The sequence below is a fragment of the Monodelphis domestica genome, chromosome 1 (assembly GCF_027887165.1).
Source record: "Monodelphis domestica isolate mMonDom1 chromosome 1, mMonDom1.pri, whole genome shotgun sequence".
Classification (NCBI taxonomy): domain Eukaryota; kingdom Metazoa; phylum Chordata; class Mammalia; order Didelphimorphia; family Didelphidae; genus Monodelphis; species Monodelphis domestica.
In genome coordinates, this window is record NC_077227.1 from 8,001,838 (window position 1) to 8,019,753 (window position 17,916).

General features: G+C 37.7%; 1 protein-coding gene across 1 annotated transcript in view; it reads left to right on the plus strand.

Annotated features, from left to right (window-relative positions):
- Positions 1-17,916, plus strand: part of C1H10orf90 (chromosome 1 C10orf90 homolog) — a 299,367-nt gene that overhangs the window by 38,469 nt on the left and 242,982 nt on the right. Inside the window, exon 2 of the mRNA XM_007478239.3 lies at positions 9,696-9,768. Within this exon, the coding sequence (XP_007478301.2) occupies positions 9,696-9,768 (73 nt within the window). The remainder of the gene's footprint in view (positions 1-9,695; positions 9,769-17,916) is intronic.

The window sequence follows — 17,916 nt, forward strand, 5'->3', positions numbered from 1 at the left end:
TCCAGAATTTCTAATTCTTTGCCATCACAAAGAGAACTGCAATAAAAACTTTTATCAGGTAGACCTTTCCCCTTTTTATTATCTCCTTGGGATACAGACTTAGTAGTGGTATTACTAGATGAAAGGGTATGCACAGTTTTATAGTCCTTTGGGTATAGTTCTAATTGTCCTCCAGAATGGCTGGATCAGTTCACAGCTCCACCAGCTATGCATTAGTGTACAAATCCCTCTCTTCCACTATTTATAACTTTCCTTTACTTTCATATTGACCATTTTGATAGGTGTGGGATGGTATATCAGCATTTTTTAAATTTTCATTTCTATAATCAAGATTGATTTAGAACATTTTCTCATATGATTATTGATAGCTTTGATTTCTTCATCTGAAAATTGCTTGTTCATATCCTTTGACCATTTGTCAATTGAGGAATGGTTTGTATTCTTATAAATTTGACTTAGTTCTCTATAGGTTTAAGGAATTATACCTTTATCAGAGGAATTTGTTCTACACTTTATTGGTTCCCTTCTAATCTTAGTAACATTAGTTTTGTTTGAACAAAAGCTTTTAAATTTAATATAATCAAAATTATTCATTTTACATCTTACAATGCTTGCTTTCTTTTGTTTGGTATTAAATTATTCCCTTCTGCATAGACCTGCAGGTAAACTATTCTATGTTCCCCAAATTTGCTTTGGTATCTCTCTTTATATGTAAATCTTATACCCATTTTGACCATATCTTGGCAGAAGGTATAAGATATTGCTCTATCCCTAGTTTCTGCCACATTATTTTCCAATTTGATAGGATTCCTTTTCCTAAATATTTTATATAGTATTGGATTAAGTGTTCTTAAAATGTTTAATAGAGTTCAGTTGTGAATCCATCTGGCTCTGGGCATTTTTTCTTAGGGAGTTCATTGATGGTTTATTCCATTTCTTTTTCTGAGATTGGATTATTTACGTATTCTGTTTCTTATTTTGTTACTCTAGGCAGTTTATATTTTGAAATTTTTCATCCATTTGACTTAGGTTGATAGATTTCTTGGAATATAACTGGGTAAAATAACTCATAATATGATTTAATTTCATCTTCATTGATGGTGAGTTCATCCTTTCTATTTTTTATGCTGATTATTTGATTTTCTTCTTTCTTTTTTTAAATACAATTAACCAGTGCTCTGTCTATTTTATTTTATTTTTCATAAAATTAATTTTTAGTCTTGTCTATTAGTTCATTGATTCTCTTACTCCCAATTTTATTAATTTCTCCTTTACTTTTTAGGGTTTCCAATTTAGTTTTGGAGGCTTTTTAATTTGTTCTTTTGCTAGTTTTCTAGTTGTATGCCCAATTCATTGATATGCCTTTTCTGTATTTTTTTTATGTAAGGGTTTAGAGATATAAATTTTCCCCTGAGTAGTGCTTTCACTGTATCTCATTAATTCTGATATGTTGTCTCCTCATTGTCACTCTTATTAATGAAATTATTAATTGTTTCTATAATTTGTTCTTTGACTCACCCCCTTTGTAGCATTAGATTATTTTTGTGTAGGTGCTATGTATTGTTAAAACTAAGGTATATTCTTTTTTATTCTCATTCAGCTTTCTCCAGAGATCTATTAGTGTTAACTTTTCTAAAATTTCATTCACTTCCTTTTCTTCTTTGGGTTAATTTTTAAATTTGATTTATCTAGATCTGAAGGGAAGAAGTTAAAGTCCCCCACGATTATAGTTTTACTTTCTATTTCTTCCTGAAGCTCATTTAATTTCTTTTTAAAAGATTTGGAGGCCATACCATTTGGTGAATATCTGGTTAGTATTGGTATTATTTCATTGTTTCTAGCAAGTTATAATTTCCTTCCTTATCCATTTTAATCAGATCTATTTTTACTTTAGCTTTGTCTGAGATCATGATTGTTACTCCTGTTCTATTTTACTTCAGATAAAGCACAATAAATTCTGCGCCAGTCCCATTACTTTACCCTGTGTGAGTCTCCTTGCCTCAAATGTGTTTCTTGCAAACAAGATATTGTAGGATTCTGATTTTTTATTGCACTCTGCTATCTGCTTCTGTTTTATGGGTGAGTTCATCTTATTCACATTCACAGTTATTATTACCATCTATGTATTACTGTCCAACTTATTTCACCCTCTTGATCCTGCTCTTTCTTTCTCCTTTCTCTCTGTCCCTCCTCACAAGTGTTTTCCTTTTACTCACCACCTCCTACTTCTCATTCCCTTCTATTATCCCCACCCCCCACCCCACTGCCTTTGTCTTATTCCCTTCCTTATTCTCTATGGTTTAGGATAGCATTCTATACCTGAATGAGTATGCCTGTTATTCCTTCTCTGAGCCAATTATAATGAGAATAAGGTTTAAGAATTGCCTGTCACCACCCTCCACCTCCCCTCCACTGTAATAGTATATTATGTCTCTTTAGGTGAGATAATTTGCCCCATTCAACTTCTCTCTTCCCTTTTCTCTTAGTGCAACCTTATTTTTCACCTCTTGATTTTTTTTGCATATTATTTTAATCAGCTTACTCTCAAATCCTCTATCTATGTATACTCCTTGCAACTACTCTAACACTGATAAAAAATTAAGAATTACAAATATCATATTTCCACATAGGAATATTTACAGTTTAACCTTATTAAATCTCTTAAATTTTCTTTCTTATTTACCTTTTTAGGTTTCTCTTGGGTCTTGTTTTTAGAAATCATTTTTTTCTATGTTGGTCTGGTCTTTTCATTGAATGCTTGAAAACATTCTATTTTATTAAATGACCATTTCCCCTCCAAAAGCATAAACTCAGTTTTTCTGGGTAGATGATTCTGAGTTCTAAACCTAGATCTTTTGCCTTCCTTAATACCATATTCCAAGTCTTCTGATCATTTAATGTTGTTAAAGCTGCTAAGTCTTGGGCAATCCAGCTGTGCCTTCATGGTATTTGAATTGTTTTTTTTCTGAGTGCCTACAATATTTTCTTCTTGCCTTCAGGGCTTTTGAATTTATCTATAATATTCCTGGGAGTTGTCATTTGGAGATTTATTTCCAGAGGCCACCTGTGAATTCTTACCATTTCTATTTTACTTTCTTGTTCAAGCATATCAGGGCTATTTTCTTTGCTAATTTCTTGTTTTAAGATGTCCAGAATTTTTTTAAATTATGGCTTTCATATAGTTCAATAATTCTTACATTGAATCTCTTAGGTCTATTTTCCAGGTCAGTTGTTTTTTCGATGAAATGTTTTATGCTTCTTTTTTCATGCTTTTGATTTTGCTTTATTACTTCTTGATGTCTCATGAAGTCATTAGCTTCTAGTTGCCTCTTTATAAGAAATTATTTTCTTCTGTGGGTTTTTGAACTTCCTTTTTCATTTGACCAATTCTGCTGTTATTTTCTTCCTACATTTCTTTCACTTGTTTTTCCTCTGCCTCTTTAACTGATTTTTGAAATTCTTTTTGAGCTTTTTCTGAGCCTGAATCCAATAACATTTTTCTTTAAAGTTTCATGTGTGTTTGCCTTGCTTTCACTGCCCCCTTCTGTGGTTGTGCCTCGTTTTTTTTGTCTCCATAAAATTTTTCTATGGGGAAGTGTTTTTTTTTTATGTTTGCTCATTTTCCCAGTATTTTTCTTGACTTTACGTTTTATCTTAAAGATGGGTTCTATTCTCAGGGAAGAAAAGGCACTCTTACACTTCAGCCTTTCTTTACTGCTACTCTTTGTTCTGTTTCTGGATTTCTGCAAGTTTTAGTTCCTTCAAGGTAGTATAATGACTTGTGATCTGGGAGCTTTGAAAGGCACCTTTCACTGTTTATTCAATCACCCCTTGAGACTGATGATGGCTTGCAGAGCTCAGACCATTGAAAGCTACTTTATGCTGGGGCTCAGAGTTTAGCTGTAGGCTAGGGTGGGGAGTTTTGATCTCATTCTGGACTTGGGCAGGTCAGGCACACTGGCTTGCCTTGCCCTGGGGCTTGTTACTTCCACTTTAAATTTGGGTAGGGACTAGCCCTGGGCCTTGCTCTGGGATTATAAAGATCAGGTATACCACTGCATTGTGGTGGGACTCAGGACTTTATTGCAGGCTTAGGGTAAAATTTGGAACTCTAAGAGGTCTGTGTGGAGTTGCACTGATGTTGTCTTAAGCAGGGTCTCAGGATCTTAACAATGTTGGCATGGCTCCAGTTTCAGAACCTAGATGAGGGGTGGTGGGACTTGCTTTGGGCTTTTGCAGTACTCCTTGGTGTGACTTCCTGTGGGCTATGTTCCCATCTCACTCCAGTGAACTAGACCTTATCTACCTATATTTCCAGTTGTTTTCTGCATAAAAGTTGCTTCACACTATCTCCTTATGGTTCTTTCTCTCTGGTATTTGTTTTGAGGCATCATTTTAAAGTTGGTTGGAGTCGATTCTCATAGTGGTTCGATTTTTCCCTGCTTCTACTTTGCCACCTTGTCTCTGTCCTTGGAATCTGTAAAAACAATTTTTAACATTAAAAAAATTTTGAGTCTCAAATTCTCTCCCTCCTCCCCACCCCACCCACTGTGAAGGTAAACAATTTGATATAGATTTTAGATACACAATCATATAAAACATTTTCCCATATTAATGCTTTTGTGGAAGGAAACAACCAAAAAAATTAAGAAAATGGAAAAAGTTTGCTTTTGCCTGGATTCAGATTCAATCAGTTCTTTCTCTGGAAGCAGACAGCATTTTTTATTGTGAATTCTTTAGGATTGTTTCTGATCATCATATTGCTGAGAATAGTGAAGTTTCACGCCATAGTTTTTAAAGGACTTTGTCAAATTCTTGTATTCATCCTGTGCTGCTAGGCCTTGATTTTATCTTCTATACATTTATTTTAAAAGCCTACCTTGCTGGGTGAGTTCCCTGTTTATCTGCATGAATCTCTTTAGATGACTCCCCTTCTTCTTTCTCTTTGGAATTACTTCCCTTTGTGTTTTCAGAATTTCATTTTGGGGCATTTCTCATCGATCTTGGACTGATAGGTAGCATTCAACAGGCTTAAATGCCACCAGGGATATCAGCCTGAGATAGATGGGAGATGTTCCAGACTGAACTTCTTTTTTTTTTTAAACATTATTTTATTTGGTCATTTCCAAACATTATTCATTGGAAACAAAGATCATTTTCTTTTCTTCCCCCCCCCCCCCCACATTTCCCTCTCCCATAGCCAATGCACGATTCCACTGGTTATCACATGTGTTCTTGATTCGAACCCATTTCCCTGTTGTTGGAATTTGCATTAGAGTGTTCATTTAGAGTCTCTCCTCAGTCTTATCCCCTCAACCCCTGTAGTCAAGCAGTTGCTTTTCCTCGGTGTTTTTACTCCCACAGTTTATCCTCTGTTTGTGGATAGTGTTTTTTAGATCCCTGCAGATTGTTCAGGGACATTACACCGCCACTAATGGAGAAGTCCATTACGTTTGATTATACCACAGTGTATCAGTCTCTGTGTACAATGTTCTCCTGGTTCTGCTCCTCTCGCTCTGCATCACTTCCTCGACGTCGTTCCAGTCTCCATGGAACTCCTCCACTTTATTATTCCTTTTAGCACAATAGTATTCCATCACCATCAGATACCACAATTTGTTCAGCCATTCCCCAATCTAAGGGCATCCCCTCATTTCCCAATTTTATACCAACACAAAGAGTGCAGCTGTGAATATTCTTGTACAAGTCTTTTTCCTTATTATCTCTTTGGGGTACAGACCCAGCAGTGCTATGGCTGGATCAAAGGGCAGACAGTCTTTTGTCGCCCTTTGGGCATAGTTCCAAATTGCCCTCCAGAATGGTTGTATCAGTTCACAACTCCACCAGCAATGCATTAATGTCCCGACTTTGCCGCATCCTCTCCAGCATTCATTACTTTCCTTTGCTATCATGTTAGCCAGTCTGCTAGGTGTGAGGTGATACCTCAGAGTTGTTTTGATTTGCATCTCTCTGATTATAAGAGATGTAGAGCACTTTTTCATGTGCTTATTAATAGTTTTGATTTCTTTGGCTGAAAACTGCCTGTTCATGTCCCTTGCCCATTGATCAATTCCAGAATGGCTTGATTTTTTGTACAATTGATTTAGCTCTTTGTAAATTTGAGTAATTAAACCTTTGTCAGAGGTTTTTATGAAGATTGTTTCCCAATTTGTTGCTTTCCTTCTAATTTTAGTTACATTGGTTTTGTTTGTACAAAACCTTTTTAATTTGATGTAGTCAAAATTATTTATTTTACATTTTGTTATTCTTTCTAAGTCTTGCTTGGTTTTAAAGTCTTTCCCTTCCCAAAGGTCTGACATGCATACTATTCTGTGTTCGCCTAATTTTCTTATAGTTTCCTTCTTTATGTTCAAGTCATTCACCCATTTTGAAGTTATCTTGGGGTAGGGTGTGAGATGTTGATCCAAACCTAACCTCTCCCACACTGTCTTCCAATTTTCCCAGCAGTTATTATCTAATAGTGGATTTTGATCCCAAAAGCTGGGATCTTTGGGTTTATTATAGACTGTCTTACTGAGGTCACTTACCCCAAGTCTATTCCACTGATCCTCCTCTCTGTCTCGTAGCCAGTACCAAATTGTTTTGATAACCACTGCTTTATGGGATAGTTTGAGATCTGGGCAGACTAAAATTCTGAAGACACAACTATGTGAGATTCTATGGTTCCCCTGAACCTTCTGAGATCTGCTTTCTACAAATCTTGGGTGCATGTTAAACCATTTCCTTTCTTCTACTGAAAACACTGGAAAAGCTTTGAGTCCTGACAGACGGACAGATTGTCTCTCTTCTAAGGACTGTGGAATGAAAAGATCTCACATCAGAGATAGAGAACTGGAAGGGACTTCAATCATCTCTTCTCTGTTCATCACTGCACAGGTGAAAACTAGAGACCTGGTGACATTAAGCAATTTGTCCAAGGCTATGCTAATAGAGTCAAGATGAACTTAGGTATCCAACTCCATTTCCAATACTCTTTCCCTGAACCCAAACTGCTTTAAGAAAGACTCATTAATTTTTTGTTTGAAATTTTAGTTTTATGAGACATTAAATTCTTAAAAGCAGCTTGCTTTGAACACAGCAAACATTTATTAAGTATTTACTGTGTGCAAAGTACTGAGCCAGGTCCTGGTAGAGACTGCAAATTGAAATAAGACAAAGTATGATCCCATGGCACTCTCACATTTCAGTAAGAGGATAAGATTCACGTGCTGACTGACCTATGGCCACTTATTGAGGGACCAAGCTGAAACTAGAGCCCACAGAGTCCACAAGAAGTGGTCCAGCAGAGAAAGCCCTGAATTAGGGGACTTGGATTTGAAGACCTTGCCTTCCATGACCTTGCTGTGACTTTGGACAGGCCTTTCTTTCTCTGAACCTCAGTTTCCTCTTCTTAAAAATAAGGAAGCTGATCTAGATGACATCTAAAGTTTCTTCTGGAGCCATACCTATGATCCTCCAATTCTTCCTCCTCTTACCCCCCCAAAAAAATATCCCTTTTAAACCAATAAACTCTTAATGCAGGGCACTTGACTGATTAGTCTTCCTCCAAAGATTTATTCCTAGAAACCCTATGATGAACAACAGTGACTGAATAGTCCCAGAGCTTGCCACTGGACTGACGAGGCCACACAAAGGATGCTTGGATGATCCAGAGTGTCGGGAATCTCTAGACTAGAGCCTTCCTGCTTAAATTTTCTTAGGTAGTATGTGAGAGATTCATTGAGAACCATTGATCTGAGAGGAAGATAGTAACAGGCTGAGCGATAATGCTGTAGAGACCTACTGTCTGATCATTGTTTAGGGGTCACACTCTGGGATTCACCAGTGCCCCATCTCTACTGAGCCCAGTAAGGGTCAGATTGTGAGGATCTGGCTTCATTGCATCTTCTACATTGATTTCTCTTGGGAAGGAGCTCCTGATCTAGGGTATGTGTAGACACCTAACAAATAACAATGAATTGTGTTACAGATGTTCCTAGGTTAGCTTATGAAACCTGCTAGAGATTTGTCTTTGTGCCCACAGATAAGCACATGCCCCTCGAGATATCAACAGAGTCACATTTTTTAAGAACAGCCACTACCCAAGATAACAGCCCACAAAATAGGACGTTTAGGATTTCCCATGCAAGAGAAATTCCTTTTCTGGAGCATCTTTGAGGCATATTTTAGTTTTTTGAAAAATGTATGTGATGGTAACACCCTGTCTTCTGCCAGACTTCATTTAAAAATGAGATGTGAATCCAACCTCAAGTCCAATGTGCTACACATTTAAATTTTGTTTCTTCGCTAAAAAAAAATTCATTCATTCCTGCAATTTCCTTTGAAGAACTCTTTTAAAATTAGGAAAGTATGCATTGTTTCAGTTTATATTTTTCCAAAGCTATACCAGTACATTTGTTGTTCAGTCATTTTCAGTTGTGTCTCACTCTTCATGATCTCATTTGGGATTTTCTTGGCAAAGACACTGGACTGACTTGCCATTTCCTTTTACAGATCATTTTACAGATGAGGAACTGAGGAAAGAGGGTTAAGTGTCTGTCCCAAATTCACACAGCTAGCACATGTCTGAAGCCAGATTTGGAATCAGGAAGATGAGTCTTCCTGACTCCAGGCCTGGCCCTCTATTCATGTCACCATCTTGCTTCTCTGATGGAAATTTTAGCTGATGTTTATTGAGGTAGAGTTGTGTAGGGGAAAGAGCCCGAAATTCTAAGTCGGAGGATCTGGGTTTGGATCTGCTATGGCTTCTTACTATCTGTGAGCCCTTGGGGAAGCAGCTTTTCCTCTCTAGACCTGTTACTTCATCTATCAAATGACAGCATTGAGTAGATGGTCTCTGAGGTCCCTCCCAGCACAACTCTCTAGTCCCTCGTTAACCCTTTGGCAAAAACTCGGAAGGCTTTTGCTTTCCCCCATGCCTTTCTGGTGTTGGCTCGTGCCTTCGCTCAGATTACTTTTGTTCTCCTTGATATACGTATTGCGTATGTGCCTGATCACTTGTTTGATGTACCTCCCATTAGACCATGAGCTCTTTGAGGGCTTTGTGTTTGTCTTGTTTGTATCTTCAGAGCGTCCTGTGTGTCTGGCACATTGTAGACACTTAATAAATACTTGGCTGATTGATTTCTAAGTGCCGTGTAGAAATGCTCTTTTGCTGAATCGTTTTTTCCAAGAAGAAAAGCCAATGGAAACATGGAAGTGGGTGGCAAAGTCACAGGGTTGTCCACTGCCCTTTCTTTAACGGTGCCCTTTAGAAAAATCAGCTCCAAACCCTGAACGGTCATCAGGACGTTTTAAGCTCATCGATGCATCAGTCCTTTAAAAAAACAAACCACCCGACAACGTGCTCAGTTGAGGGCAGGATTCGGTAGGTCGGAATGGGAAGTATATGACAAAATGTGATTTTTTAGTCCCTACAAGATTTTTCTGACAGAAGCTTTCACTGTTTTAATGGATCAGAGAACTTTATCTAGTGTTTGCCTTAAGTTCTCCATGTTATCTGATTGTAATTCATGGGCTGTAACAAGAGGCAAAAATGGAAATTAAGTCCATGCGATTCCATGGCTAGCGCCTCCTTGAAAGTATATCCTCCCAAAGTCTCTAGCATGGTTGACCAAAGAGTGTGCAACTAGTAAATAAACATCAGATTGGTGGACATTTTGTTTATTTTACAGATCCACAGCCAACTGTTCTCATCCCCCAAAGAGCACTCAGCGTGGGAAAGAAACGCACAACTCACATACACAGGTAAAGACAAGAAGCTTAGGTGCAAGGAGCTTGCTTTACTGGCCTTGCTTCTCTGTGTTCCTATTTATTCTCGACAAGTCATGTGTTCAGGTCTGGGTGCCCCAGTTAAGGAATGGTGCTGATCAACTGGAGAAGAGTCAGAACAAGCCAACTAGAGTGGCAAAAGGACCAGAGAGGGTAGCATGTGCAGAGGAGCTGAAGGAGCTGAAGAGGATGAGCCTGGGGAAGAGAAGCATTTGGGGAGGGTGAGGAAGGTGGCCAGTTATTTGAAAGATTGTTTCATGGAAGAATATTGAAGCTTTTTCTGCAAGACCAGAAGGTTAAACCAGGCAAAACGGAATAAGAAAGGCAGACAGGTTTATTATCAGGAAAAAGAATTGTCTAATCCCACATTAATTTTGCCCCAAAGTGGTTGGGGCTGCCTAGGAACGGAGTGTGTTCTCTTTCACTGAGGAGACTGGATGGCCATTTACGGGTACAGGGAGACTCTAACCAAAATTCTTATTCAGGTTGTGGTTGGACTTAGTGGCTCTTGAGGTGTCTTACCAAATGAAGTCTATCATCCTGATTGAAGAGTTATTGCATTCAATGAATGAATGAATGAATGAAAAATCTGTCATGACATGTTTGTTGCATACAAAGAACTATGTTCAACACTGGGGATACAAACAGAAAGCAGGGGAGTCCTTGTTCCCAAGAAGCTTACGTTCTGGGCATTTGGGTAGCTCAGTGGATTGAGAGCCAGGCCCAGAGATGGGAAGTCCTGGGTTCAAATCTGGCCTCAGACACTTCCCAGCTGTGTGACCCTGGGCAAGTCACTTAACCCCCATTGCCTAGCCCTTACCACTTTCCTGTCTTAGAACCAACACAGTATTGGTTCTAAGGCAGGAGGTAAGGGTTTAAAAAAAAGAAGCATGTGTTCTTCTGGGGAGAGGAAGCACAAACAGAAGGATTGAACTACAGGGCATATGGAAAGACCTGTTTGTCCCAGTGGTGTAGTGGAGAGGCTAGGGGGATCGAAGGGGCTGAAATTGGGTCTACTTGGCTCTAGAGGACATAAATAAGTGGGAGGGGTGGAAACTGCAAAGATTTAATTTAAGATCGAGGTCAGGAGAAACTTCCTAAGAATTGGAGCTGCCTAGCAGTGGAATGGATTCCTGTCCAGGTAGAGTTCCCGTTCTGAGAATTTACAGTGCTCTAGTTCCTTTCACCATAGGGAAGGGTTCAACTCAGAATGAGTAATGGGACCAATACAGAGGCTTTTCAGTATCCAGTAGATGCAATTTAAACAGACACACCATCTCTGAGTCCATAAATCTCCTTTTTTCAGCAAGTGCATTTCAGAGTGACAAGGCTGTAGCAACAGGAGGTGAACTGTTTAAGTCCATGATTTATATTAAATATGTTTGCATAAATTGTTTGAAAATCAAGTTTTATTTCCTTAATGAGATCAGTGGTTGTATGGAGGCCAAATCATCATGTGTTTACTCAAACAATGCTATTAAGTTAATAGAATTTTTCAGTCCAGGGACTTCAGCAAAAATAAACACAAAAAAGGAACATAAATGTAGGAAAATGGGGCTTCAAGAAGCCCTGTACCTTCATCTTCATTTTCTTTCTGACAAGACTGAGACCTGCTGTACATTCATGGCTCTTTGATGACTCTTCAATGATCCCAAGGTGTTCAGGGCCATCAGGAGTCATCTTTTTAGCCCCAGGCTTCCCTGAGGGAAGGAGAATGGCTATGAACCGGGGAACAGCATGATTTTCAAGGAAGCAAAGAAGCAAAAATGACCCAACAGGCTATGGAGGGAGAAAGGGGGCAAGAAGTGTTATGGAGGACAATTGTAAGGACCCAGACAATTAGAAAAGGAAATGATGTGTTCATGCCAAAAGCCTGAGGGGTAACAGCTGAGCAAATGAGAACTCAAATAGTACCCATGAAATATGCAGTTGATGTAGTCAACGGAGGACGAGGGTTGCAGCCAAGAAGACCAGTGTTTAAGTCCTGCCCAAAACTGGCTCTTAGTGGCTAGATAACCAGACAACCGTGGGTAAGTCATGTGAGCCTCAGCTTTCTCAGTTGAAAAATCAAGGTAATAAAGGCAAACCACCTCAGAGAGGACAACCATGTAAGATCGAGAGCTTCTTAAACCTTAAAACATCACAGAGTTATCAGTTTTTTGTGTTGTTGCTACTATTACCAGGAAGTCAAACAAAAGAAGGTCTCCAGCACACTGGATCCATTCCCTGCCAAGGATTTACATTATGAAAAAAGATGGACAAGAATTCTTCATGGGACAAAATGAAGAATTCTTTCAGGTGACAAATTATTTAGCTGATTAAAAGAACACCAGAGAAAATGAGTACAATCAGGGTGAAAGTTTAAGGGTCATTCTAACTTCATTTCAGGGGTGGACACTAGAGAGCTTAGATGAGTTTTCAGAGGTCACACAGGGACCAAGTGATAGGGGTAGGATTTATATCCTGTTCCTTTGACTCCAAACCCCACGAGGAGGCAGGATTAGAACTGAATTTGGTCCGGTCTCTATTGTACCATGCTGCTTTTCTATTAAAAAATACTCTATTTCTGTCCTCATTTTCTGGAAGCCAGCCACCACCACAGAATTGCTTTCCAGCTTTTCTTCTGGGAGCAACATTCATGGGTAAATACTATGAAAACAGACCACAAATTACCTGTGACTGGTTGATAGTTAGGTGAGTCATCATAATGGTCTACAATGTCAGGAGAGACGTCAGATCATGACTGAATTTGACTTGCTGGTCTACCTGTCAATCCTCAGAGTTTGGTCAGGGTGAAGAATCAAATCTTCTTTGGGGCTTGATTTGAGAAAAAATGAATATCAGCGAGTTAAAGGATCAGTGCTAAGTATTACCAGGTCTAAGCCAGTTAGAGTCAGGGCGCCACACAGGGAAGATCTCCTTGGAAGGTGCTAATGAGTTTGGAATTAGAAACCCCAGGACTGTAAACCAACCAACAGGACTGCAACAGCCATAAGCTCTCTCAGGGATTAGGCCCTGATGACATCTCCCCCACTTTCTTATAATTTCTAAAATAGATTCAGAAGAATCAGATCACAGCCAAACTTTTAGGTGATGGTGGTGAAAGTGTGATAGTTTGGCAGGGACCATGGTTTTTTTAGGGGTAAAGGAGAAGGCTCTGCCCCAGACACCCTCATCAATAAATAGGAGGTCTATTGATCATCCTTAGCAAGTGAATTTCAAATTTCAGATGCTTCTCACAGCCTCAACTTTGTCATGTCTGTCTGATTCTCCCTCCAAAACTCTTGCCCTTATGATAAAAGTGAACATACAAGATATTTTTACTCCATATGTAATGTTGATCTTCTCTTCTGCTTTTATTTTAAGGCAAAGTATCTTTGATTTGAAAATGTTGATTACTTTATTCTGAACTGAAACCTACCAAAACCTACCAAAAGTATTTCTATATGCATAAAAGATTCTTTACAAAGCCAAGAATCTCCATTGCATGTCATTTATTTTTTAAAATATATAAAAATTGTGTACATCACTTTCAAAACCATCCTACTTATCAATGCTTCCTTTTGAACTTCCTTCTGTTCTCTTTAGTGAATTAAAAAATGTTTCAATGGCAATCTTTTCTTTTGGCATCATTATTGCAAATTTCTTTTTCATTGCAATTACTTGAATGAAAGAAAGCGGGAAACTATACCTTTGTAACAGAGAAGCATAGTTATGCCAAAGAAATATCTACAGTGACTATGATTTCAAATGTATATGTATCTTTCTACATCTTGCATATATCACCTCTCTCTTAGGAAGTAACATACTTCATCCTGGTCTTCTGTAATTGTTTATTTGAGTTCTTAAATCTTTCAAAGTTGTTTTTCTTTATAATTGTATTGTTCTTGTATAAATTATTCTCCTCTTTATGCTTATTTAACCCTGTATCTGTTTATACTACTCGTACTAGTTCTAAAAATTGTTTCCATTGTATTTTACAGCATAATAACATTACATTATTTTTATATAGCACAGCTACAACAATTCTTTCACTATTTCCCAATTTAAGAATACTCTTCTAGATTCTAGTTCTTTCTTTTCCTTTTTTTCCCCTTTTAATTCCTCCTTTAGGATCAGAAAATTTGTCTTCCTTGGGCCTATTCTCCTCCTCCCTGTATTATCCTTACTTTTAACATCCTTCCCTCAATCCTGTGTCCTTCTCTGATAAGTCTGATATATTTCTAGATGAAACTAGTGGTATGTGTTCAATCCTTTGTTCATTTAAGATAAGAGTGAAGTTAATGTTATTCTATCTCTTCCCATTCCTCCCTTCATACACTTCTTACACATCTCAATTATAAGAAATAGGGAGGGGGCAGCTGGGTAGCTCAGTGGATTGAGAGCCAGGCCTAGAGACAGGAGGTCCTGGGTTCAAATCTGACCTCAGACACTTCCCAGCTCTGTGACCCTGGGCAAGTCACTTGACCCCTGTTGCCTAGCCCTTACCACTCTTCTGCCTTGGAGCCAATACACAGTATTGACTCCAAGACAGAAGGTGAGGGTTTTCATAAAAAAAATTATAATAAATAGTAATTTCCATTCCCTTCTTCCTCCTTTCTATACTAGCTTATTTCTTTTGATAAGCCTTCATTAACTTTCCTTTCTTAAAGTCCTGAGCACAAAACCAATCCACTCTCAAGTTCTCTGTTTTTCTTTTTAAAATTCTCTCAATAACTGTTGAAACATGATTCTGAAAGAAAATTTGTTCCTTTACAATATATTAGAATATTAGCATCACATCATCATATAGTTCTATATATAGTTGAAATAACTTTATCTTTCTAGGTTCTTTGGGTCTCTTGTATTAGAATTTCAAAATTCCACTAAACTATAGTCTCTTCAGAAGGAATATATGAAAGTCTGAAATTCCATTAAACATTCATTTTTTTTACCCTGAAGGATTAGCCTCCATTTTACAGAGTGAGGTATTCTTGGTCATAAAATTCTTATCACATTTTGAAATATTGTTCTCTATGATCTCCTTTCTTTAATAAAAGAAGTAACAAAGTCTTGTGTGAACTTGACTCTGGTTCCTTGGTACTTAACTGCTTCTTTCTGGGTGCTTTCAGTATTCGTAGATGTGAAAAATTTGGACTTTGGCTACAAAATTCTTGGGATACTTTCTTTTGGTATTTTTTCAGACAATTATCAATGCATTCTTTCTATATTTTGCTCTCTGATTCTAATCAATATATGCAGTTTTCATTTCTGATTCATTGAAATCTATTGTCTAGCTTTTTAAAAGTATCATTTTTGAGGAAACCAATGATTTTTAAACCTGGAAAATAGGTTGAAAGATAATTTAAGAATCATTGTTCTAATATTTCTTGCTGTCTCATAGAGATATGCAGGAAGTTCATTGCTTGGATAATGTTTACCACCTTGTCTTCTATTTTTTTCTCTTTTCAGCATTTCCTGTGGAACTTTTGTTTCATTTTTCCTCTTCCTTCGTTTATTCTAAATATTCATGTTGTCCTTTAGGAAAATCTATTTTTTTTTCATTTGAATCATTACTTGTAGTTGTAACCGTTGTTTGCTTTTTTGGAGGAACCTCTTTAATTAACCTTTAAATCTGGCCAGTGTTATTTTTTATTTACTCATCTCTATAGATTTAGTTCTAGAATTAGGTGAAGTGATTTGCTTTGTTTAGTTTCAACCTAGGTCACTTGTTGATCTTGGCCTCTAATTCTGGGGGTTAGCCCACCTCCATCTTTAAAGTTCAAGTTTTAGGTCTGCAGGGATCTCTGGAATATTTGGACAGCGTGTTAGAGACCTCAGCATCCCTGGCCCTGGCCTGTGATTTCCTGATCTTGCTAGGATTTTCTGGGAAGAGGAAGGTCTCTGTTCTTGTAGCCTCTGGTCACAGAGTACTACAGGCTACACATGCCTCTTATCTCCTCTGGTTATTCTGGGAAGTTGGATTTTTTGGCTGTGTTGGTGCTGACTTAGCTGGCAGCTACTTTTTCTATTACCCATGGGCCTTTGACTGACTTTTTGCTTAGTTATAAGTTGGAAAAAAATCACTTACTATAGTTTCTCATTATGTTTCTTGACCATTATTCAGTCTGGTGATGTTTCATGTTTTTGCTTGAGTATATATATATATATATATATATATATATATATATATATATATATATATGGGAGATAAGCACTCTGTCTTCTATTTAGGCACCCATCTTGGCTAGAGGTTATGTTTTTCTCCCATTTTTACTCAGGATGGCAAAAAGAAGATTGGATTTCAATTCAGAAGGCTTATTTTATTATTCATATTTTAAATGAACCAGTTCTAGAGTTAATGTGCTTCTAGCATTCCCCAGGGCACTGAACCCTTGAGAAAAGAGAGTCCAAGTAATTGGAAGAGACTGGGAAACATAAGGATAGATTTCCCAAACTATAGATAAGCTATAAAATAGGGACTTAAGAATTCAAATTAGATCAATCAACTAAAATTCATATTCAATTGATCATTAATCTGCTTACTTTTCTAGAGTCTGTACAATAATAGATCATAAAATAAATTCAAATGGCAATTACTGTACAATTACTAAGAGGGATAATTATGAAATTCAACAAACTGAGTTCCCCAAACTACAATGCTAAGTACTAGGGATACAAAGATAAAAACAAGGAAGTCCTTAAAATAATAGCAATGATATTATTATTATTATATCAAGACATGAAAGAAGGAATTCTTTATGAAGTGTGGAAAAGTTTATCAGCAAATGAGTATGTATTGGTACTACGTAAGGCTCTGGAACTAATATTGTTTTACCTCAATTTCTACAATTTCCATTTCATTGAGGCTATGTGCATGTTTATATATATATATATAATGTATATAATATATATGAATATATAGAGAACATATATCCATGATATCATCAAAATATGGACTGCTTCTAATTATGCAGATTACAATCTCTCCATGCCTTTATATCCTTGGTGATTCTTTCCCATAAAGTCTTCATAGACTATAAAATGTGCCACTTTTATGTAGTTATTTTGCTATTTCAAGGACAAAAGTGCAGGATTTGTGCATCTGTCATCCTTTACTAACAAGGGAGTTGCACTAATTTTCCTCAATAATCTGTAAGAGAGGTGGAGTCAAGATGGCAGCATAGAGGTAGCAAATGTTCAGACCTCTGAAACCCCTTCCTTACCGATTACAAACTAAATGCTCCCAGGGGACTGAAAATCAAACCTAATAACAAAACAGAGCAATGGATCCCTCCTGTTGGAATCAACTTAAAAGGTACCCCCCCCCAAGCCAGAATTCTAGAACACTCTGAATTAAGGGGAAAGAATGTCCCAGGACCCTTCCCCCACCTAGAGCACTAACCCTCCAGCAACAGCTGGAACCTCTCAGCAGGCAAATGCACTGGTCTGGAGGGAGTACCTTGTGGGCAAAGCTGTGCCAGTATCAGAGCATCCAACACAGGTAGTAGGGAATCAGATGGAGAAGAAATACAGAGCACAGAGCAGGCAGCAGTTGCAGTAGCAGAGAAATTCCATATTGCCCCCAAACCTTCCCGGGGTTTTGGCCTCAGGGCACATCCAGCAACCCAGCTGGACTTAATCACATCAAAGCCTTAAGAGGGCAGGGAAGCTCAGGCTCCAAAACCCCTCCCCCACAGACTGCACTAAGAGATTTACTGACAAAACTCCAAGGGTGAAGGCAGAAAGAATAGCCCAAAACCACAAAAAAATGAGAGGAGCAAGAGCTCAAGCAATTGTCTTGTTATTAATTCTTTGATATAGCAAAACTTTTTGTAATGCATAATCAACTTTTAATTAATTTTTAACAGCTAAAGTTCCTCTGTTGTGTTGTTTCGAGTTGAGGCATAACTTAAGTTGAAGGAGAAATTTTAATTTTTTTCTCTTTATTTTTCTTGTCTTCTTCCTGGACATGGCCAAAACAAAGATTAAATGAAAAACTATGAGACAAGACCTGAATAAGCTCCAGATCGAATGATGTGGAATTGACTGAAATACCACATCCTGTTTTGTTCAAATATCATCATAAATAACATAGATCCTCTTTCTGCCCCTGACACCAATTAGCCATTTGATATTGAACAA